Raw genomic sequence first — 26,144 nt, 5'->3', positions numbered from 1 at the left:
ATAATATATGGAATTGAATTAATAATAATGTACATAAATAAATATTGCACAAAGTCGCGACCGTGAAGACGTCTCTTTGACAGTCAGCGAATAATAATAATTACGATCATAAACAATAATGATATGTCTTTATGACAATTGTAAAATACAAAACAATAATAATTGATAACGATACCACGGCGACGATGGCAGTGATAACTGATAGTCGTTGATGTGTTACGATGATGACAACGTCGGCGGCGGCGGCAGATGATAGGACGGTGACCCCAGCTGCTGACGGCGGCGGCACAATGCCACAATGACGTCACGGCTGCGGAGGCGGAGAGTACTTATTTAATTTTTAACGGATCACGTTCAAAATGTTAGTGTTATCAAACCGACACGGTATACGCACTCGAATATTTATTGGCATAGGCCCACTCACCAACGATTACAGATTGTTCCGTGAGCGATGATTTCGTCGCGTCGCACACGCGGTTGCCGGATTGAGTCACAATAATATTATGTACCAATGTACAGCCGAATCAAATCGTCCGAACGGCGATCGGAACACGACAAAAAATAACAACGCACAATATTATATCGACTCGAACGATGTAAGTACTTGCAAACGCACCACGTGGAATCAACACGAAATGCCACGGCAGTCACGAGTGTAACTCAAAACGCACGGGCTGTTGTACATCGGCACCGTGGAACGCAGACTGACTGGCGTCGCGGAGACGACGTTCGAGCCGTCCAGATTATGGAGTCTAAAGTTCGGGAATCGCCGTGTTATCGTGCGGTATCACGCGCACCGGTGGTGACATCCAAATATGAAAAGGCGGCAGTTTAAACAACTAGGTTAAACTATTAATATCGATACTACCAATAGTGCTTCGATTGCAATTTTGATATAATTATTATAAGTAATATGCACACATAGAAAACTGTTGTATATTCAACACCAATTACTAAATCTCAGTAAAAACAAAACGAAGCGGTTATAATTTAAATATAATGCCGACTAAAAAGTTTTCCTCATAAGTTTGTCTACCTTTATCAAAAAAAAAAGGTGGATAAGTGGATGTCGCTCTGCTGTACAGTAGGTTACAAGTGGGTCACTGTAATGGATGGTGTTAAATTTGAATTCAATGATATAATATCATTGTATAAGGAAAACGATTCTGAGCGAAAACGGTCAGTCAGCCTATGATTTTACCAAGTATATTTGATGATATTATTGTGAATAAAGTAATTTAAATATAACCTATTTACTCGGAGCCTTGTTTTAAATTTTCAATCTTTAGCCATAAAAGTTAAACATTTGTTGTCAAAATTTGAACTTTAAATGCTTATAAAAAAAAATTGTGCCTATGTATTTTTAATATTTTTCAACTGCTATTAGAACGATATATCAGGAGCCTTATATTACATTTTCACGCTTTTTTACCCAACAAATAAAAATTTATTGATATTTATAGAAAAAAAAACTAAAAAAATTGAAAACTGACAATGTCCGTAAACAGCTCAAAAAGAGCCAAAATATTTTCAACATTTTATGGTGTATAGAAAATGCTAATATGAACATTCAGTGAAATTTTCAAATATCTACAGTCATTCGTTTTTTAATTACAATAAAATAAGAAAATTGTTACATGAGAAATCGAGTAAATATCAAATGTTGTAAAAATATAAATTTCAGACGCTCATAAAAATTTAATTTAAGTTTCTTCTAGACATTTTTTTTTTGATAAAGGTAGACAAACTTATGAGTAATCTTATATTACATTTTCAAATCTTAGATTTAAAAAGAAAAATTTTTATGAATTCTCAACTCAAAATAATTTGCTATTTTTCGTGATTTTTCCGTATTTTGTCAAAATTTGAACTTTAAATGTTTATAATTAAAAACTGTGACTAAGGATTTTTAATTTTTTTCATCTGCCTTTGAAACAATAACCTAGGAGCCTTCTATTAAATTTTCAAGCTTTTTTAATTAACAGATAAGAAAAGTTACTATTGAAGAAAATCCAAGCACTTTTACTGTCCTAAAAGGTGATGACAGACACAAAAAAAAAAATAAAAAATAAAAAAAAAAACACACATCATTGTAGAATCAATACATTCATCGCTTCGCTCAGAATCTAAAATGTCTACGAGAAAGTCAAATTAAATTTTTATGAGCGTTTGAAGATCATATTTTTACAACATGAGATATCCACTTGATTTCTCATGTAACGATTTTCTTATTTTGTTGTAATTAAAAAAACGAATGACTATAGATACTTAAAAATTTCACTGAATGTTGATATTGTCATTTTCTATATACCGTACAATTTTGAAAATAATTTGACTCATTTGGAGCTGTTAACGGACATTGTCAGTTTTCAATTTTTTTAGTTTTATTTTTCTGTGAATATGAATAAAATTGTATTTGTTGGGTAAAAAAGCGTGAAAGTATTATGCAAGGCTGCTGATATTTCGTTACACTAGCAGTTGAAAAATATTAAAAATCCAGTCACAATTTTTTTTTATAAGCATTTTAAGTTCAAATTTTTGACAAAATTTATCACATTTAAAATTTAATAATTATTTTGTATTTAAAAATTTATCAAATTTAAAATTTAATAATTATTTTGACTATTTTGAAAATTTAAAACGATGTTCCACGTAAATAGGTAAATATATAAATTACTTTATTCACAATAATATCATCAAATTTACTTAGTAATATCTAAGGCTGACTGACCGTTTTCACTCTGATTTGTTTTTCTTATACAATAATATTATATCGTTGAATTCAAATTTAACACCATCCATTACAGTGACCCACTTATAACCTACTGTACAGCAGAGCGACATCCACTTACCCACGTTTTTTATGTTTTAATTTTGTGTCGACACTATTTAATATTTTTTCAATTTTTTTTTCACAATGTTGTTCCAAATACTTTCCTGAATGTCACCAAGTCGCCAAGGGGAGGGAGAAGGGAACCTATATATTATATAAAATCCAAATACCACTGACCACTGATAAATTGGTATCCACTTTTAGCCATCACTGGGGGGTCTGGGAGTTTATCCCATCTAGACCGGAAGGCTGGTATTAATATATTTTTATAACATCGTGATTATTAATATTTCGTGATTTTAAAAACGCGTAAGTACATAGGTAGATAGTTTGTTTCAAAGATGATTTAACATAGGTACTACAGATTTAAATATTTTACATACCTATCTGCCTATTACGTTTGTAGTTTAAGCTTTACTTATCCACGCTTGTGTAAAAAATAGATTACCTAGTCTTTCAGACAATTATTTTTTTTTTTAAAAAATAACCAATAAAAACTATGTCCAAAATTGTAATAAAAAAAATGAATGATATCTCAACAAAAACACTACATGTGAAAAACTTCTCTAAGAAAAAAAATTTAAGTTAGAAAATATGTGATATTAAAAAAGGGGCTAAGTTATTTCTTAAATCCATTAGTAGTTATAGAATTTTTTTATAATTGCTTGTATTTGATGAAATGCGATCAACGACGGCTACTTATAGCATATACTTAAATAGTGTTATGGTAATATTATATAGAAATATAAAATGGGGCTGTACCTAAACATGTATGTCAGCGTTATATGTTTAGTTGTAGTTGTACATATTATATAGTTGCCGCCAAGCTAAGTTAATTTATTTGTATTAAATTATCGTACTTCATCAAAGACAAACAATTATAAACAATTTCTATACCTACTAATGAATTTAAGAAATTACTTTGCCCCTTTTTTATATCACAAATCATCAAACTTGGTTTTTTTTTCTTAGCGATGTTTTTTACACGTAGGTAGTGTTTTTGTTGAGATACATAAGTATTAAATAGGTAAAGTAGTAATTTTTGACACTTGAATCATATACTTTTTATGACTCTGTATGGTTACATGTATTTTATTTTGTGAATTTTACATTAATTTAACTATTCTAAGAATATTACCTTTAACATTTTTACATAATTTTCATATATAAATTAGAATTTCACTCCACTGTTCAGTAGGTTACAAGTTTGTCACTGTAATGGATGGTGTTGTAAAGCGGTCGGGGGAACAACCAGTTAAATATAAGATATCCAGGGAGAATTGTATGATCCTATATATATAAATACCGTAGCCAGGGGCAACCATGTAGATATCAGGATATTCAGTGCTCGAAATGGACCGGGACGGCGTTTCGGTTCGTAATATAAACTTAGCGTCCGTTCCGGTTGGTGAAAATTAAAATTTAAGAATTCCGGTTCGTAAAAATCGGCAGTATCACAATCTAGAGGATTAAAATTTAAAATTATAAAATTTCCATTATGCATTTTTGAGTCCTTGAATTTATACACATAATTTATAATATTGGCTTTTTCAACTATTTCATCTGAGGTAACTTTTGCCCGGGCAACGCCGGGAGGGACAGCTAGTATTAATATATAATATACTTAGAGTGAAGTTCAATTTTTTTGGTTTTTGGTTTTTGGTACAACTCTAAAACAAATGACCAACAAGTAAGTAAGTACATGACATTTTTACTGAATGTTTATTTTAGCATTTTCTATACACCAAAACATTTTCCAAATATTTTGACTTATTTTGAGCTGTTTACGGGCATTTTCCGTTTTAATTTTTTCTATAAATATCAATAAGATTGTATTTCTGTGTAAAAAAGCGTGAAAATTTAATGCAAGGCTCCTGATATATAGTTACAATAGCAGTTGACAAATATTAAAAATACATTAGCACAATTTTTTTATAAGCAATTAAAGTTCGAATTTGGACAACATTTATCAAATTTAAAATGTAATAATTATTTTGTAGTTAAAAATTTATAAAATTTTCAACTTTTATAGCTAAGGATTGAAAATTTAACACAAGGTTCCACGTAAATAGGTTATATAAAAATTACTTTATTCACAATAATATCATCAAATATACTTGGTAATGGCATAGGCTGACTGAACGTTTCCGTTTAGAATCATTTTTGTTATACAATGATATTATATCATTGAATTCAAATTTAAAACCATTCATTACAGTGACCCACTTGTATCCTACTATACAGCAGAGCGACATCCACTTATCCACCTTTTTTTTTTATCTTAATTCCAAATAAATATAATGTAAAATTGTAAAATTGATGAAACAAGTGGTTCAAAAGTTATAGAGTTAAAAATTTCGCCTATTATTTGTATCTATTTAACTAATTATATTGTATTGTAAAGTAATCACGAATTAAAAAAATTAAAACAATATTATAATCCGCATATTAATTTTATAAGCGTTCCAGTTCGTAAAATTTTCCATTTCGAGCACTGAGGATCTTAAATATATTTAAATTACTAGGATTCCTTTTCAGTTATAATTATGTTTAATTGTCTACTAAACACTTACAAATATTAATACTCACAAATATATCAACTATGTTCTATTATACTATGTACCTAACTGTATCATAGTCATACGGAGTCCGGTAATCGTAGTGTGTATTAAGGTGTAAGGTGCACAACGAACTAACTTACTAATACATTGAGTGTGTTGGCCATCATAGGCCTTACAATTATGAGTGTTTTTTAATATTAATGTATCGGTCAACAGGTTAATCGTGCATACGGTAGAGCTCGTATTATATACATAGGTGTCATGTAACATATTTATATTTATAATTGTTACCGTAAATGTCCTTGTAACAATGTAGTAGAAGCCTTGAATTAAGTTGTCAAGCTTTTTTACCCAACAAATAAAGTTTTATTGACATTCATAGAAAAAAAGACTAATAAAATTGGAAACAGAAAATGTTCCTAAACAGTTCAAAACAAATCAAAATATTTTGAACATTTTATCGTGTATAGAAAATGCAAATATAAACGACCAGTGAAAATATCATGTATATACGTTCATTTGTTTTAGAGTCACACCAAAAACCAATATCGATTTTGTGGAAAACCTATTTGGCGTAAAAATTCCCGTTTTTCCTTAATTTTTATATTATTGTTCTGGGTGCTTTTGAAAACTATTGGGAATTTTAAATTTTGACCTACCCAACAATATTCACATTCCATCGAACAAGATACTGAAGTTGAAAATCGAAGCATTATTTCGACTACTTATCGTGTACACGGACACAAAAATAAAAAAATAAATGAAAAAAATGAAAAAAAACACACATTATTGTAAAATCAATACATTTATTGTTTCACTCAGAATCTAAAATATAATATAAATTTGAATATTGAAAATATAAATTTATGTTCGTTAAAGTTTATTTATAACTGCACCTAAATTGTATTAAAAATCCATTTAAATTAATTTTCAGTTAAAAACCGCATAGTTTCTTAAAATACCATTAATAATGTAATTAACAAATTTTAATATATTTATAAGCAATTTCGTATCTAAATTAAGAAATCGCAATGAATATTAAAATGTATATACGACATCTGTAACAAACGTCACAGTAAACTTTCAATATTATACATATTTTTATAAAAATTAAACTATTTTTTTTTCTTCGATGTAATAGAGGCAACAAATTAATAGAACTATTGTTATTATTTTTAGATTATAAGAATTATAAAATTAATTAACTTTCTAATCGTAAACAATGGGTTGTCAAAACTCAAAATACAATAACACGGCGTAAAAAAGCTCACTGACAAGTGACAATCATTTTACTGGCTTGGACGAGCGACAGCAACGGAGTTATATATACAGTAATCAGTATACATAGAAGTTTTAAATACTTATAGGTATATTGTTTCACCCCCTCCTTTTTACTTATATATTTTATTATGAATATTATACTTTGTATTTTTATATTTATTTATTTATTTATTTAACGAACGTTAGTCCAATTTACATAATACATATAGTGTATAAATTAGATTAAAAAAAAAATTATTAAAGATAAATATATACAAGATAACATATTAAATTAATTATACAATAAAGAAAAATAAATATAAAAGTTTATAATAATAAGTATTAAGTTATTAAGTGATAGAAAAAAAAAAATCTAAATTATTTACTGAATTTCCACTAGACAATAAAATACTTATAGGTGTAAATGACATATAATTTTGAGTGTAGGGTTTTATATAAAATAATTCTTTATTTCGAGTGTTAGGATTGTTTGTTTTTAAAATGATGATGCTTAGGAGGGAAGAATCGTCTATTTTATTATTAAGGAGTTTGAATAGGAAGGTTATATAAAATTGTTTTTTCTATTCTTTAATGTTTTTAAATTTAAAAAGCTTAGAATATTTTCATATCCAGAGTGAGGTGGTCTGTATAGATTGCATTTAAAGCAGATAAGACGAAGCATATTATTTTGAATTTTTCCTAATTGTTCGTAATGTCCTATGTTATATGTTTCCCAAATGATTGGTGCCTATTCAAATATATATTTGATCGGTTCTAAAGGTGGCCATACCCGGCATTTCCTATTACAATGGTGTATCGATGGTCATGAAGTTAGCCCCCCCACTTTGGCGGATTCACTTCAAATCAGCGGCAATATTTAGCAAATTAATTGCAAATAATTGCAAATTGGTTTTTAGAATTTGCAAATCAAAATTGGAATTTTGGCGGATTTTTTTGCAAATTTGTTCAGCCCCCCCACTTTGTCCGATCCGTTCCAAACCAACACCGATATTTAGCAAATTAATTGCAAATAATTGCAAATTGGTGAAAATATATTTGTATTATTGTTATAATGTTTATGAATGTTTATGAATTTTTTTAAATTTAATAATAATGATCAAAAAGATTTCTAAAAATAATTAATTAAAATAATGTAGGTTTACTAGGTATAGGTATCTAAAAGTTATAAGAATAATTAATAACAATGATTTATACATAAATAATTAATACATTTAATTAAAATTAAAATTAAAGTATTGAATTAATTTTAAATAAAAACAATAAATTGAATATACTAATTATGGATTATAAATACAAAATATCAAAAGACTAAAAGTAATTAGTAAAAATTATGTTTATTGAAAATTATTAAAAGTAAAATATTTATAAATAGTGCATAAATAATATATATTACAGAAGCTCGAGACTCTTTAGTAGCATGGTGTAATAAATTAGAGAAACAAAATACAAATAATAAATCATATAATCATATAATCGTATTCTAAAAACCGATTTGCAATTATTTGCAATTAATTTGCTAAATATTAGCGTTGGTTTGGAACGGATCTTGTTTTAAATGTTCAATCCTTAGCTATAAAAGTTGAACATTTTATAAATTTTGAACTACAAAATATTAATTAAATTTTAAATTTAATAAATTTCGTTAAAATTTGAACTTTAAATGCTTATAAAAAAACTGTGCTTTTAATGCTTTTATGTACCTATTTTTAATTTTTTTCAACTGCTATTGTAACAATATATCAGGAGATTTGCATTTAATTTTCACGCTCTTTTACCCAACAAATTAAATTTTATTGATATTTATAGAAAAAAAAACTGTCAATATTTGTAAACAGCTTAAAAAGAGTCAAAGTATATGTTCAAAATTGTATGGTGTATAGAAAATGAAAATATAAACATTCAGTGAAATTTTCATATACCTATTTACAGTTATTCGTTTTTGAATTACAACAAAATAACAAAATGGCTATACATGAAAAATCGAGCGAATAACCAATCTTGTAAAAATATGAACTTCCATCGTTCAAAAAATGTAATTAATTTGATTGTAGACATTTTATTTTTTTTGATAAAGGTAGACAAACTTATAAAGAATATTGTATTACATTTTCATATCTTAGATTTAAAAGTAAAAATTTTTATTAACTCTCAATTCAAAATAATTCGCTAATTTTCGTGTTTTCCGTATTTTGTCAAGATTTGAACTTTAAATGCTAATAAAAGAAACCGTGACTAAGGATTTTTAATATTTTTCAAATATCATTGTAACAATATAGTAGGAGCCTCGTATTAAATTTTCAAGCTTTTTTAACTAACAAATAAAGATGTATTGACATTCATAGGAAAAAAGACTAATACAATTGGAAACTGAAAATGTCTCTTAACATCTCAAAATGAGTCAAAATATTTTGAAAATGTTATCATGTATAGAAAATGCGAATATTGTATCAACGTAAAAATTGTATATATGCAACGTAAAAATTCACGTTTTTCCTTCGTTTTTGTACCTGCACATGAAAATGCTTATAATTCACTAAAAAATCTAAATACCGTAAAAACGTACGAGATAACACAGATAATGTTCATAAATTTAAGTTTGATGATAGGTCAATTCACAATAATATTTAAATACAGAATTGGAACTGCACGGCGTAATTTTTGTTGATAAATAATTTTTTGCTTGATCAAAAAACTTTAAAATGTAATAATATAAGGTTCCACATACTTTTTTTATAGTGTAATTAAAGTTAGAAATTCATTTAACATTTTTTTTTCATAGCTAAGATTTAAAAATAGAAAATTAACTAAGAACTTAAATGTAATATTAATTTTTATGTGTTTGAATTTAAAATCATTATTAATATTCACTGATAAATTAGACTAATAATTTCTATATTATATTAAAATATCTAATATGTTGTATTTTTATTTTATTTTAATAATAATATACACATTGTATGTATTGCTGTCAACGATTATAACTTATAAACTTATAACCTTACACAAATATATTATATTAACATACAATAATGTTTGACAGTGATGGAATTGGAGAAATAAACAAATTTTAATAAAAAATAGCAATGTATTAGATAGTCTAATTCATGTTATAGTCTGTAGAATTTAATTTTAAAAAATGAATGTTTAAACTAGAGTTAATGAAGTATATTGTATTTTATAGTTTATATTACATTTTTTATTTTAGAATTCAACTGTCATTATGGATATAATATGTTCAATTTGTTTTTGTGATTTAAACAATAAATGTTATACAGAAAAATGTATGCATTTATTTTGTTTTAAATGCTTAAAAAGATGGTCAAAGAAATGTTGGAAACTACGCCAATTTGTAAGTTTCGTAAAAACTTTATAGTTATGAATTGTTAAACATATCCATATCACATTGTATCAAAAATGTCTTCATTTTTTTTCTCATTAAAATATGAAATTAAAGTAAATTTTATTTGTTAAAACATTTAGGAATTTATTGAATAGTTTCATACTTACTTATACCTACTTCTTAAACAATGGTTATGTTTATATATATTTTAGTCTGAACCAACTTGTCCAGTATGTAGGGAGAACTTCTGCTTTATTTATCATTCATTTGATGATCAAGACATCCCTCAAACATACACGGTTCCAGGTTTCATAATGGACTTAAACCAATAACCGTTGTAAGAAACTCATTAATATATTATAATGATTAAATTTACAATATTTGTATTACAATGTTTTTTTTCTAGTCCAAGACCAATAATAGTAATTTGTAGTCTCCACTCAGTTTATAGTTTATAAATTATACATTTCAACATTTCCTTTAAATTTCAGGTTAGGCAATGCGAATATGAGAATACCTAATGTATGGCTGAACATTTACCTGATAGAACTGGCAGTTATGGAGAGTCAAGACATTGTGTCATATTTAATTTTTAATAATTCCATGCAAAGTGCCATTTAAGTTCTATACATTTTAACAAAATGTAGAAGTATTAATTACTGGGATCTTCAATAAAATTGTTGATTATTAAACTACTTAATTACTTTAAAATTAAACCAACTAGCGGTACAGAAATATACAGTGTATTATGTATAACATTATGTACCCACCATATTTTATTATCAATAATTCTGATCTTAAATAACTCCCAAGATGCATAGATCACTGGCTTAAGTAACTCAATATTGGTTAATTTAAATGGTAGCCATTGACAATACTGAACTGAATCAAGGTTAGAGTGTTTGATTGTTCCTCCAAGTCAAGTGATTGAATAAGCCAATTCACTGGTATCACACTATAGTAATTTGATTCAGTAAAAATAACTGCCACCCATAGTTTAAGTGATCATCCCTATAAGTACCTACAAAAAAAACAATAATTTACATTAAACATCTTTCCCATAAAAGTGATTGTGTTATATTTTTTTTTAATATAAACTTTAGTTTGTGAATATTATCATAATATAACGATATATTCCACCATCAACACGGTTAATATATAATATTATAATGTTATATTGCCGTAGATAAAATCAAATCGCCATTATTAATTTATAAAATATATATTCAACACATATTGCATTTATTTCTGTGCATAAATGTACAGAGCAAGAGTATTGCTCAATACTTATATTATGGAGTAGTGAATAGTGCGTAATATAAAAATTAACAAAGAAGGAAAATACATACTACAATAATTTAAAAACTACTGATAGAATCAACAATTTATTGGAATCAAAAATGAAAATCCTAAACCAAATATTATATTGAAAACAAAGATGCTTTATAGAATCAACTGGTTAATAGAATCAAAATGGCCTGAACCAATATGATCACATTAATCTGTACTCACTGTATTAAAAATATTGTTCTCAGAAAGGGCATCTGTATTTCAACTACTTTACTTTCAGCACCGCTCCTGGCAACTGCGTCAACAGCATTTATCTTTAATAACTAAAAAACATATAAAGCCACGTCAAAATTATGTAGTAGAAATTTACGTTTTCCACACTCACACACAATCCGTTGAACCGAGGGTTTTTATTAAATCATGTAAGTTTACTCAAATGTGAACGCACTTTTATAATTTTGTACGGGAAAATTCTAGAATTCTCAATGCATCCGATGAAAAACATACAATATAGTGTGTTTCACGAGCGATGACATGATAAGGTTTATTATCAATATTTTTATCATATTTAGTTCTGTGATATTATTATACCTGCATTGAGATAGATAATATATTATGTATCTATTACATAATATAAATCCGCCCCAAAAATCCCTCACCCCACTAGAAAGGTTGGCTACACCGCCAGCATAGCGGCGTCCGAACTTGCCGAACGGTAGCAGCTACTGTTCAGTGATCACCTCATTCCGCAACTACCGACGGCAATGGGCCTCTCTCAAATTTAATAGTAAATTACGTGTTCTTTAATCTGAAGAATATTGTTGGAAAGAATTAAAATATTTATAAGTTTTCTATAGTTATTATATTATTGAGCACGAAGACTGAGGTGCCGATTTGCGTTCTGTGATTGGCTGACAGTCATCGAAAGCCGTCGTTTATTGAAAGTGACGGTGTGTGTCGCCGCCGTGCATGCAGAAAATCATGAAAACATCGCGTTTTAGCGCGATTCTTAAACAATAACAAAATGTACAAACAAAAAAAAAAAATTCGCAAAGGAATATAATTACGTATAAATAAAACATAGTACAAAAAAATAAATTATTATGTATTTATGTGTGATAATCGTAAGCGTAAACGTACACGCGCGAGTAATACAACTCCCTACGTATACAGCTGCTGCAGTTCCATGGCGGCAATGAGAGAACAAGAATAGTTTTGGTCTGGTGTGCTGGAAAGGGTTTTAAGAGTGATATATCGCTTTTAAAGAAAGTTGGTAAATATTTTAGAACTTTTCTTCATAACTATAAATTTGATTATTTTTATTGGCAGTTTTATTTTCAGATAAAGCTGAACACAATTTCATGGTCCAAGTGTATCGTTGGTCACTAAATCTATTATAAATATACTTTTATTTAAGATGCAAAATGTATTTGACTGACCAGGATACATTAAATAAAAATAATTCAAGTAGGTATACGTTTCGCCAACTAGCAAACAAGTACCTAACTCATGTTATAATAATTATACTATTAAATTAATATACAATTTGTTTAATTTAATATTATTTAAATTAACAGTTAAGTTATAAGAGGAGGTCACAGACTCACAGCCATAAAGTGTAGCTACTGAATTTGATAAAGAATACAGTTAATTAAAATATAAAACAATTTTTTTCTTGGTGGAATAGTAGCATTATGATTATTTATAAAATGTTATAATTATCTATAAAATCTACTATTTTCGTCAAGTGCCAAACATTATACAATATTAGCTAGAGAGCGGATTTGTATGCACTAAAAATAGTCACAATATGCAGTAAAAACATGTAAGGAAAAAAACTTAAAAACTTGTTTATATGGTAAAAAATTCGCAATTTAATAGTTTATACCGGTTTTAACATTTATGACATGAAAATAATTTTAAATAAATGACCCAAAATTTTCAAGATTCGTGTTGTAAATTCAAGCGTTCTACTATTATTAAAATTTACTATTTTGTATTCAGTTAAACACTTAATAGGCCGGTTGCAGTATAACAGAACTACAGATTCTAAACTAAATTTTCTCCATTATAACTAATTGGAATTGAATTAGTTGATAATTCAAATGAACATTATTTATATTGACCTATAACTCTCCTGCATAAAAAGTTAATTAGCTTAGGTACAATTTAATAATAATTCTGGTTTTATAGTGTTCACATAATTAGTTCATATTTATGAACGCTAAATAAAAAATCTTCTGTATTTATGTATATATCATTATTTGTTGTGTATATAGCTAATATTTTTAATCTTAATATTGACAATAAAAACATAACACTTCCAATTTAATATTTTTATACTTTACTATACTCATTATAATATTTCTTACAATTTAATTGCAGCAATATGTGAAAATCTGGTTGCTACCTACACAGTAAAATGTTTCAATGAAAATACTATTAAAACAATACCAAGTAGCTGGATAGTTAATTTGGAAAAATGTATGTGGACTATCATATTATCAATCAACAAAATAAGTTTGGCTAACAAAAGTTGTCTAAGACCTTCAAAAAGTTCCAAGGATTGCAAAGTTAAAGTATCAAGTAAAAAGTAACTGTTCAAATTTTAATAAAGCTTTAAAGTTAACCGATGAATTTTTAACAGAAGCTGAATCATACCTACCGGAAAAGGTTTTAAAAAAAATGTGGACCAGTAATATTGAAGATTGTTTGAGTACATTCAAAATAGCAGTAGAAGATGCAGTTAGAGCGAAAACGATACCGACCTTCCATCATTACCAACACTTTCAAATAATATATTGATTCAATTTTATATATTATGTGTTAACATAAAAACAATAATTTATTATAGTTTAAGAAACTGACAAAATATAAACAAATGCCAAAGTATATATTTCAATAATTGTATAAGAAAATAATACTGTTAAAAATATTTTTAGCTTTACTAATTAATGAAATACAATATTTTTACTACTAATAACTTAAGTTGGTTTCATGATATATTTTTTTATATTGAAATAGGTTATAAGAATCATAATTCTATACTTGAGAACTTACTAGCCGACGATAATTGGATAAATAATGTTTCAAAAATTAATAATAGTTATGATAATAACGAAGATAAAATTCTGCTAAATTCAAATGTTTAATTAGTTATTTCCATACAGTAAGGAAACTTATTATTCTTATCTTAAGTTACAAGGCCAGATATAACATTTGCTGTTAATTATGTAAGTAGATTTTTTAAATAATCCAACAAACTTTGATCTATATTATAAATCTCATGTGAATCTGTGTTTAAGTGTGTACTCAGATTCTGACTATAAAGGAGACTTAGAGTCAAGACGTTCAACTTCATATCATCTGTTCATGCTCGGGCTGTCTATGTGTCATGGCAAGCGCATAGGTAATCCATAGTAACGCTCAGCTCAACTGAAGCAGAATATATTATGGCATGCGAAACAGTCAAAGGTTTGGTTTGGAAAATCCATCATACAGTAGGCACTAAATTATAATATTACTTATGTGTACGTCATGCGTTAGTAAAATGTTACTTATTAGTAAAAGCAAACTAGTCATTTTTGTCTAGATCGATCTACAAACATAATACTAAACTCAACAAAACTGATAGCTGATGAATTTACTAAGTCACATAACTATAATACCGGCTATAAGGACAATAAAAATGCATTTAATAAAACAGTACCTAATTATGTTCTCTACTTCTTAATAACCCAGCGAACTACATAGTCTATGTGATGTCTATGATAAATCTGTATGTCTATGTATAGGGTATACGTCTATAATATTTACATTCTCTTGTATATTAATTATAGACGCAAATAGAATGTCTATATTCTTATGCAATTTTCGCATCTTTGGTTGGACCTATATTTGATAAATATTTAGATACACGTAGATGTACCATAGATATCCCTAGTTGGATCATTTTATGCACTTGTTTGAATATATTTTTACAAGTCAATTTATTTTATTATTAGTTTGTGTCAAAAATTATACTTGAAAACTATATATTCTGTATATAGTTGTAAATCTATACTAGTATATAAAGCTGTAGAGTTTGTGTGTTTGAACGCGCTAATCTCAGGAACTAATTTTTCGAATTGAAAAATTATTTTTTTGTTGGATAGTTCATTCATGGAGGAAGACTTTAGAGTATAGGCTATATAACATCACGCTACGACCAATTAATAGAAGTGCCCAAACAGGGATTTAGAGATTTACGATGGAAGTATTTGTTTATAAATTATTGGTTATAGGAGAAGTAATTAATAGAAATAGTATTTATTTATTATTGGTTGCTATTGGTTATTCGGGCAGATCAGGCACAAGCATGCATCAAATCAAATTTTCGCACATTGCCTACCGTGGTGGCTGAGTTGCACTTATTGCAGCGAGGTACACCAACAAGGAGTTGAATAATCACAATTTTTTTGTCATTTTTTATGGGCCACAAAGTATGCAGGATCAGCTATATTATATATAAATTAATGTTTGTGTGCAGATCTCTGGGAAGAAGATAGCCTAATTTAAAAAATGTTAAATTTGTTTTTTATTTTATTCATCGGATTTTAGTACGGTTAGGTTAGGTTAGGATTATGTATTAATTGATTATATTAATCCACCGTATTATATCAAAATAAACTTGGTTTAACTTTGATACTTTATAAAGTTAAATCATAAGCTTACATACAAACAGCACTGGGTCCACGATCTACCGCAGGTAGATTGCCTACCTGATAATATACTGCTGCAAATCAGAATTTTTATTCCAGGCGATAGAAAAGTTAAGATAAATTTTGAACACAATACACCGAATATTAAATAATGAATTGAACAAAGTTTGAGTCATATAGAGTTGGTACATTTAACGGGCAACAAAGTGCACAGGATCAGCTAGTAAATTATATAATTTCCTAGTTTTTAATTTTAATTTTAATGTCAGGTATACCTATATTCAAACTGAACACTGCTAATAATATAAACACGAGTATAAACATTAAACAATATGAAAGGCATGAAACTATATATATTAATGTCTTTATTTTACCTACCGGTATTTTGAGACTTTAAACAACAATCACAGATTATAATAACAAACTAATTTTATTCGCGCTCAATTTACGATTTCATTGTCATTGAATATTATGCATTATAATATGATAACTACATTAATATTGATGTCTAGCTGTGTATTGTTTATAAAATATACCTATACCTAAACGTTAAGTTGTCAAGAAAAATGTCAAGAAGCAAAAGAATAGTTGCATTAGCTTTGCCTAAAAGAGCAAGCGAAGACGATGCAACATATAAAAGTATGTACACCACATTTTTTCATTTAAACTATTTGGCAGAGTGTTAAGCTTATTTAATTTTAGGAATGAAGTTGTGTACAAAAGGCAGAGATATTGTTCCTAAAAATAACACAAATAATTATGGTAAATATTATAAAATATTCAATGTTCATATTAATAATATTGGTCATACATAATATGTATTATACCTAAATATATTATTTGTAGTTTGAATCATTAATATTCGGTTTAATATAGGTATAACCATAGTATAAAAAAATGTTAAGGTATAATAAATTTATTGTTTTTAAAAAATTAAGTTTTTCGATTTTGTTTATAGATCTAAAAGAAATTAATACTGATGTATTTACAAGTGATGATTTACCTTTACAAGGACCTTATCAAAATATTATGTTATGCTCTGATGAAAATAAAAATAATAATGTAAATCAAGCATTCAAAGGTAATTATATTGAATTTCAATGATTACATAAAATAATTTTATTGTTTATAATGTTTGGTAAACATTAAGACTATTATTTATATTTGTTTAGGTAATCATTATAACCTACGTACCATGTTACCAAAGAAATCAGTTCCTTTTACATCTCCTAATAATGTAAATCATCACCAAGAAGTCAATTTAAATAGTATGTTACTTATAAATTTGTTTTAAATATTTTTTTTATCTAATGAATAATGATTCATTATATAATATATTATTTTGCATTTTTAAATTAACAGGTAATTCATCATCATCATTGGATTATGTTGATTCAGAAGATAGCTATAAACCATTTAATGAAGACAATTATTCTATTAAAAGTCTTGAACCACCTAATGATTCAATAATTGGTAAATATTATAATATATTAAAATGGTCATAGGATTTAGTAATTTTTAAATGTATAATAATATAATATTATAAAAACTATATTTTCTTACAATCTATTGTATATTTGTATTGTAGGTACTTTACTTAGAGACAACCACAGTAATAATACTATGAAAAATGTATGTGAAAATATTGACAAACAAGATGTAGTTTGTCGAAGACGTCTTTTATACAATGATTTGCCAGGTAATATTATTGTCTTAGAAAATTATTTTATTTATTTAATAAAGATCTGACATTTTCGAAAGCACAATATAATATTTATATCTTGTTTCTAAAACTATTAGATATTTATAAAATAATTTTGTATAAAATATACAATTTAGTGAGCTCTAGAAATGTTTGTTTTTAATAAAATATGTAAGTGGATTTATAAATTGTTTTTAAGTGTTATGAAATTAATTTTTTTTAATTTTAATTAATAAAATATGTACCATCTACAAAAGTCACAACCTGTTTAATTTATATACCATGGCCACAGACACAACAATTTATTAAAACATTTACATATAAGAACTCTACAGCCATGGGTCACAACTAAAGTATTATTTACAAATAATATTTTTTTTTTTACTAATAGATAGCACATGTAGTACAAGTAATCAGCCAAAGCCAAATGAAACTGAAGAAGCAAGTAGTATTCAGCTTATTCCTAGCTGTAGTAATGTAATATCACAAGATAATGTGCTGCTTCTTGATAACGAAAATATTATTGTACACTGTAATACTACTAATAAAAATATTGAAGTTATTACAAATAATAAACAGAGGTATATAGGAGGTAAACGGAAATTTATGAATAACTGTAAGCAACTTGGAGAAGAGTATGAAGATCGAAAGGGTAAAATTAAAACTATGAAAGTTTTTAGGCCTCTTACAACAACATGTTGTAAAAAAAATTGTTCTACATTGCTTTGTTCTGAAGAAATACAACAATTAATTTTTAAGGAATTTTACAAATTAGGTAACTTATCAGCACAAGACCAAATTTTAATGGATGCTATTCAAATAGAAGATAAAAAAAGAACAACTACTTTTAATAGAAAATCACTACCACAAATATTTATGGAATAGGGCGTGGAAGAGTTGATGTAACTATACAAAAAAAAAAGGCTTCAATTACAGGAATATCACCTAAATCTGGTACAGGTACTCACAAATCACACAATTTTCTACAAGAAGAGAGAGCAAACATTCTTTTACATATCAAAAGTTTTCCTGCATATGAGAGCCATTATTCGAGGAAAAACACTAGCTTACTATATTTGTCGCCTAATTTAAACATTCAAAAAATGTATGATTTATATAAAGAACAATGTGCAAGTAATGGTAAGGATTGTCCATCAAATTGGCTATATAGAGATGTTTTTGGAGAAACAGGGTTAAAGTTTAAATTGCCATATGTTGACACTTGTAAAACATGTGATGAATTTAATATAAAATCTAAATATTTAAATGGGGAAGAATTAGAACTTCTTACTGAAAGAAATAATATTCATAAAAACATGTTCGATTCTGCATATAAATCAAAACAAGAAGACAAAGCGTTATTAAATACAACTCCAGCACTCAAAATAATTGTATTTGATTTGCAACAGTGTCTACCTACTCCTGACCTTAAAACAAATGTAGTTTTTTATAAAAGGCAGCTGTGGACTTACAACGAAACAATTAGGGATATTGGATCAAAAGAATCTTATTGCTACATGTGGCATGAAGGATTAGCTGGCCGCGGATCTAATGAAATTGGTTCAATTTTATATAAGCATATTATGGAAAAAATACCAAATTCCATTAATCATTTAATTACATATTCAGACACATGTGCAGGTCAAAATCGGAACATTAATGTGGCTATAATGTTTATGTTGGCAATCCAGAAACATCCAACTCTACAAATCATAGACCAGAAATTTCTTGTTCCAGGTCATACTCATTTAGAGTGTGACTCTGATCACTCGAGAATTGAAAAAGCCAAAAAACTATCAGACTGCGAAATTTTAATACCTATTGACTGGTATAACTTTGTTCGGAATGTCAGAGGGAAAATTCCATTAAAAGTTGTGGAAATGGAAATGGAACATTTTAAAAAATTTTCAGCACTTTTATCAGGTACTCTAATTAAAAGAAATATAGATGAGAACAAAGATAAAATTAATTGGTTGAAAATATCGTGGTTGAGGTATGACAAGTCTTTTGGTATTATTCAATTCAAAAATTCATTAGATACAGAAACTCCATTTAGAAAATTAGACATCCGTAAGATAACAGGTAAAACAAGATCTGGAAAAGAACCAACTAATGTATCTCAAGTCATACTTCCACAGGCCTATAATAAACCTAACCCTATCGACACAGAAAAAAAAAAAGATCTCTTAAGTTTATTACCATTGATTAGACCAATATACCACCCTTTTTACCATGGACTAAAGACTAAGACCAAAAACACACCTATAAATAATAATGATTCATCAGATGATGAATAAGTTTTACTAATTGTTATTAAATATAATATTGTATTGATATATTTTATTAGTTATGAACTAAATATTTTTTCTGTTATTTCATTTTTATTTTTTTTTTTATCGTATTACTAAAGATTTTATTAATTTATTTTTATTTTGTATGGCATTACTTATAATTTTATTTTATTATTATTATGTTACTTATATATTTTATTAGGTATAAAAAGAATAAAGTTGAATAAAGTTAAATTGTCAAAATGTGTTATGTTAATTGCCTACTCCAAAAAATTGTGCCAAAATATGATAACTACGTTGGTATTATGTAAATGTATTCAAAAGTATATTAAATATTTATTTTTTAAATATCATCAATATGTAATTTGTATTCTATGTACATGATCTACAAAATATAATATAAAAATATAATTTGTAGCATGCAATGGTGATTCATAAATTGGAAATTATGTATTTATGGTTTTGTAAAATTTTGAAATTGCTCTCCTGAAAAGTTTACTTTTTTCACATATCAGCTTTTGGCTCTCAACCACAGATATATATACATAAACTAGGAACAAGGACATAGTATCTAATGAATGTTTTATAAACATTATTTAATAAACACTATCTAATAGTGTTTCAGGAAAACGATGATATGACTTTTTGCACAACTAGGCATGCAGGATACAGATAATGACTTTACGCAATACGGATAAGTCGATGGACAAGAGAGAAGGTAAGAGAGCATGGGGCCTTATAAAAGCAGACCTAAAACGGCCTGTACTCAGACGTGTTCACACATTGCCATCAGAAGCATATTCACATCATACAGACTAATAATTGTATTATTTGGACTTGGAATAGTTTCACTGAAGTAAATCTTAGTAAACATCTTAACAATTCAACGAGTTATATTTTATTCAATCCAAAAGAAGAAAATCCTCATCACAACACCCTTGCTACCTACAACCTGGTAAACCACACAATCAACCTGATTGTCAGTTTACACAACAAAATCAACAATTTGTTGGAATCAAAAATGAAAATTCCAAACCAAATAGTACATTGAAAAAAAAGATGCTTTATAGAATCAACTGGTTAATAGAATCAAAATGGCCTGAACCAATATAATCACATTAATCTGTACTCACTGTATTAAAAACATTGTTCTCAGAAAGGGCATCTATATTTCATCTATGTACTTAACTTTCGGCACCGCTCCTGGCAACTGCGTCAACAGCATTTATCTTTAATAACTAAAAAACATATAAAGTCACGTCAAAACTATGTAGTAGAAATGTACGTTGTTCACACTCGCACACAATCTGTTGAACCAAGGGTTTTTATTAAATCATGTAAGTTTACTCAAATGTGGACGCACTTTTATAATTTTGTACGGGAAAATTCTCGAATTCTTGATGCATCCTATGAAAAACATACAAAATAGGGTTTGCAGGCGATGACATGATATGGTTTATTATCAATATTTTGATCATATTTAGTTCTGTGATATTATCACACCTACATTGAGATAGATAATATATTATGTATCTAAAAACTTGCCGGGCTACTGTTTACTTCATGCCGCGTCTACCGACGGTAACGGAACACTCTTAAATTTAATAGTAAATTACGTGTTCTTTAATCTGAAGAATTGATGGAAAGAATTATAATGTCTATTAGTTTTCTATAAAAAAAACTGCATTTACGTTAAGAATATACGTGCACGAAGTCTGAGGCTCAGACTGTGAGCCGCCGACTTGCGTTCTGTGATTGGGTGACAGTCATCGAAAACCGTCGTTTATCGAAGACGCCGGTGTCGCCGCCGTGCATACAGAAAATCATGAAAACATCTCGTTTTTGCGCGATTCTTAAAAAATAAGAAAATGTACAAACAAAAAGGATAATAATTCGTAAAGGAATATTATTACGAGTAAATAAAACATAATAGAAATATGAAAATTATATAAATTATTATGTGTGATAATCGTAAGAATAAACGTATACGCGCGAGTGGCATCAAACAATTGATAGTGTAATAATACAACTCACTATACACTATACAGCCGCTGCAGTTTTTGTACAAAAATTTATAATTTTTTTCATCATATAAGGTACAGTACTATACGAGGTTTTATATGTTTTGGGCAAGTAGCAGTACATAGTACAAATACTTTACCACAATACAAATTGATTAAAAGAACTCTCGTTATACATATTTTTTGGTTATAATAAAAAATTGTATACATTTTAGTTACCGGAAAAAAAGAAATTCCGATTTTACAATATTGTTACTAGTTCATTAAATGCAAAAAATAACAAAGTTACATTAAATCGGTCGAGACAACAACATATGTTGGAAGACATATTCAAACATCTTAAGCCTTACAATGATAGACGCATGTTTGATTATGATGATATTTTGGAAGAATTTACACATCATAGCTTGGATACTAGATTAAATGAAGTTAATATGTGAGATGGAAAGGGTTTTAAGAGTGATAAATCGCTTTTAAAGAAAGTTGGTAAATATTTTAAAACTTTACTTTATAATTCTAAATTTGATTATTTTTATTGGCAGTTTTGTTTGCAGATAAAGCTGAAGACAATTTCATGGTCCAAGAGTATTGTTTGTCATTAAAGATATAATAGATATACTTTTATTTAGGATGCAAAATGTATTTGACTGACCAGTATGCATTAAATAAAAATAATTTGAGTAGGTAAACGTTTCGCCAACTAGCAAACAAGTAACTCATAATAATTATACTATTAAATTAATATACAATTTGTTTAATTTAATATTATTTATATTAATTGTTAAGTTATAAGAGGAGGTCACAGACTCACAGACTCACAGTCATAAAGTGTACCTACAGTTTTAGAAACTGACAAATTATAAACCATTAACCAATGCCAAAGAATATGTTTCAATAAATATATGTGAAAAAAATACTATTAAAAAATATTTTTAGCTTTATGTAAATTCATCTCCAGATGATAAAACAGGTTACTTTATTAATTAATGAAATACAATATTTTTACAAAAAAATTAAGTTGATTTAATAATATTTTTTTTTTATATTCAAATAGGTAAGTAATAAAAATCATAATTCTATACTTGTATACTTGAGAATTTACTGGCCAACGATAATTGGATAAATAATGTTTCAATAACTAATATATTTACCTATGAATAATTATGATATTAACAAAGATAAAATTCAATAAAATGGTACGTACATAATATGTTTTTACAAAAAAAAAAAATGTATTATAACCAAGATATAACTGTTGGGCATTATTTTTTTTTTTTTAATTTTCTGTAACTATACTTGAAAACACTGATAGAGTGGGGATAATAACTCAAAATTGTTTCAAGTAAATCCAGCAGGTATTATAATGATTTTAATGAAATACTTGCTGTTTATTATATTTTATTTCATAAATACATACCTATAATGTGTATGTTTCATAGATTTTAATAGATTTTAAAATGTTATTGTTTCTTAACAGATATAATATTACAGGTTATCCGACAAATATAAGACATAATTTAATTTAAAATTTGTGTTCAACAATTTTGAAAGAGTAAATATATATGAAGATTCTAAGTGATATTCATGAATAACAAAAACTTTTAATTCAACTGAACACTGCAGTATGCAATAACCATGAGTTTAAAAATGCTTATATAATACTTCCAATACCCAAATGAAGATTCATTGAATACTTTAAGACATTTTATGTAATGATGCCTCAGGTACATGAACAAACTGTAAGTAATTGTGAAAAGTAATTAATAATTACAAATAAATTTGCTACTTGTAAAAATGATAAAATAATTTGAATATGAGTTATAGTCATTTATTATAAAAATGAAAACATTTTTACAATTTAACAATATATTTAACAGAGCGAAGCACAATCTGTGTTTTAACATGTTTTTTTTTTCATACATGCGTAATTTATTATAACTCAATAAATAGATACGTTCATTCTCAACGTACAAAACATTTCATACATAGATACACATAGGTAATATCTATTTCTCTAACATGTTAAAAAAGTAAATATGCTTTCCAAAATTGGCGGTTCCAGTTATAAAGATACTGTGAGAAAAATTTTAAGAAAATTGGTTGAATATATCACTTATAATGGATAAAAAGTAACATCATATTGAATATAAATATCAACATAGTTGTTATTCCTAAATTGTGAATCACGCCGTAAATGTTACAATAACAAGGTCAATAGGTAATTTGTATATAAGGCCGCCTTTTACCTTAGTGTAGGTACTACATTATAATATTACTTATGTGTACGTCATGTCTACATGTTATTCAGAAACATATAAAATAAAAGCGAGTGGAGAAGTTTTTTGTAGGATGAAATAACTGATAATGACCACTAAACTATGGATACATTTAACACTGTCATTATATGCCATTATAGGTAACCAATATTATCAACAGAACGAGTATGCAAACCCAATAGAAGTTACTAAATAAAACAATCACCAAGATGTTGGAATAATAGATTTAGGCAATTTCTATTTGAGTTGAAAATAGAACAAAGTAGCTACATAGAATCCGTGTATTTATTTTAATCACAATAATAATGAAACATTAATTTTAGCTATTTTTGTTGATGATGGTTTGATTGTCAAGCAACAAAATAAAAATAAATATATTATTACAAGGTCTTGAACAATAGTTTGAAATAACACAAGGTAATCTAGATTATTTTCTAGGTATGGAAAGAACTAGATGTTTTGACGGATCATTATGTATACATTAAACAAATATTTTACTAATACACTAGTTAGCAAATTTAATTTATTAAAAAGGAAGGAATATTTCAGGTCATCTGTTCATGCTAGAGCTGTCATGGCAAGCGCAGAGGCAATCCATAGTAACGTTCAGTTCAACTGAAGCAGAATATATTTCGGCATACGAAACAGTCAAAGTTTTCGTTAGTTTTGGAAATTACATTAATTCTTTATTGTATAGAATATTAATTACGGGGCTGTGTTGAATATTGTATAAAAAGTGACATCATACTGTTCAATAATAACAACATAGTTGTACGAATCACGAAATAAATGTTTCAATTACAAGGCCAATAGATCACTTGTATATATAGCCGTATTTTAGCATACCTACTGTAGGCACTAAATTATGATATTACTTATGTGTACATCATGCATTAGTTATTATGTTACTTATTACTAAAAGCAGTGTAGTCATTTTTGTCTAGATTGATCTACAAATATAGTTCTAAATTCAACTTAACTGTTGACTAATAGCTATACCGACCGGCCATAAGGACAATCAAAATGCATTTAGCGAGGCATTTAGTAAAATAGTAATTATGTTCTCTACTTCTTAATAAGTTATTGGCCAGTTGGCAGGTATTGAAATTATTTATTTTATTTAAGAAATTAATTTTAGAAGCAGTACCTACGTACATTCTTCTTCTTTTAATTTAGTAAATGTTTTTTTATTTATATTAATTTACATTTTTTTTAAACTAAATAATTTATTAACATGAAGCAATGTTAATCTGTACATATACTAGTTATTGTAATTAAGTTTTTTTAATGTATTTTTTTTACTAAAAATTTTTAGAAGCAGTACCTACATTCTTCTTTTAACACCACAAGAATCAAAGATATGGAAATTGTTGCTATTATTTGGCTCACAAAAGCGAGTGAAAAACTAAAAACAACAACACCAGCTGATTCCTAAGTTTAGTAAATGTTTTTTTTATTCATATGAATTTACTTTTTTTTTAACTAAATAATTAATTAACATGAAGCAATGTTAATCTGTACATATACTAGATATTGTAATTAAGTTTTTTTATGTATTTTTTTTTACTAAAAATTAAGTTTATAGTGGGTTATAGTTTTTATTTAGAAATTATTACCTGTTATACAAATACATTTTAAACCACATAATTGAAATGCGAGGTGTGCAAGTATTTAGTTAAAAAAATATACTTATTTTATATCTGTTATATAAATTAAATAAGTAATATACATTTATATTGTTACTTAACTTATATTTAAAATGTTGATCTGGACTAGTTATTGTCATAACATTTGTTTTTTCAATGTGTTTTATTTGCTAAAAATTAAAATTATATATTTTTTTTTATTA

At 27.1% G+C, this 26,144-nt stretch overlaps 1 protein-coding gene and 1 long non-coding RNA gene across 2 annotated transcripts; one reads left to right on the top strand and one right to left on the bottom strand.

The window, feature by feature from the left end:
* Positions 1-10,997: 10,997 nt before the first annotated feature.
* Positions 10,998-11,782, bottom strand: LOC132934350 (uncharacterized). The gene is made up of 3 exons (XR_009663016.1): positions 11,691-11,782; positions 11,528-11,628; positions 10,998-11,036 (listed from the first exon to the last, which is right to left on the bottom strand). It is a non-coding gene; the product is annotated as an uncharacterized LOC132934350 (long non-coding RNA).
* A 4,706-nt stretch (positions 11,783-16,488) lies between these two features.
* LOC132938403 (putative uncharacterized protein DDB_G0282499) lies at positions 16,489-18,592 on the top strand. The gene is made up of 7 exons (XM_061005254.1): positions 16,489-16,644; positions 16,708-16,767; positions 16,964-17,086; positions 17,178-17,273; positions 17,368-17,478; positions 17,594-17,704; positions 18,099-18,592. The coding sequence occupies exons 1-7, from the start codon at positions 16,572-16,574 to the stop codon at positions 18,590-18,592; spliced, it is 1,068 nt and encodes a 355-aa protein (XP_060861237.1). The 5' UTR covers positions 16,489-16,571.
* The last annotated feature ends 7,552 nt before the right edge of the window (positions 18,593-26,144 follow it).

Source organism: Metopolophium dirhodum, chromosome 1 (assembly GCF_019925205.1).
Source record: "Metopolophium dirhodum isolate CAU chromosome 1, ASM1992520v1, whole genome shotgun sequence".
NCBI lineage: Eukaryota > Metazoa > Arthropoda > Insecta > Hemiptera > Aphididae > Metopolophium > Metopolophium dirhodum.
This window is presented reverse-complemented; position numbering and strand designations above follow the sequence as displayed.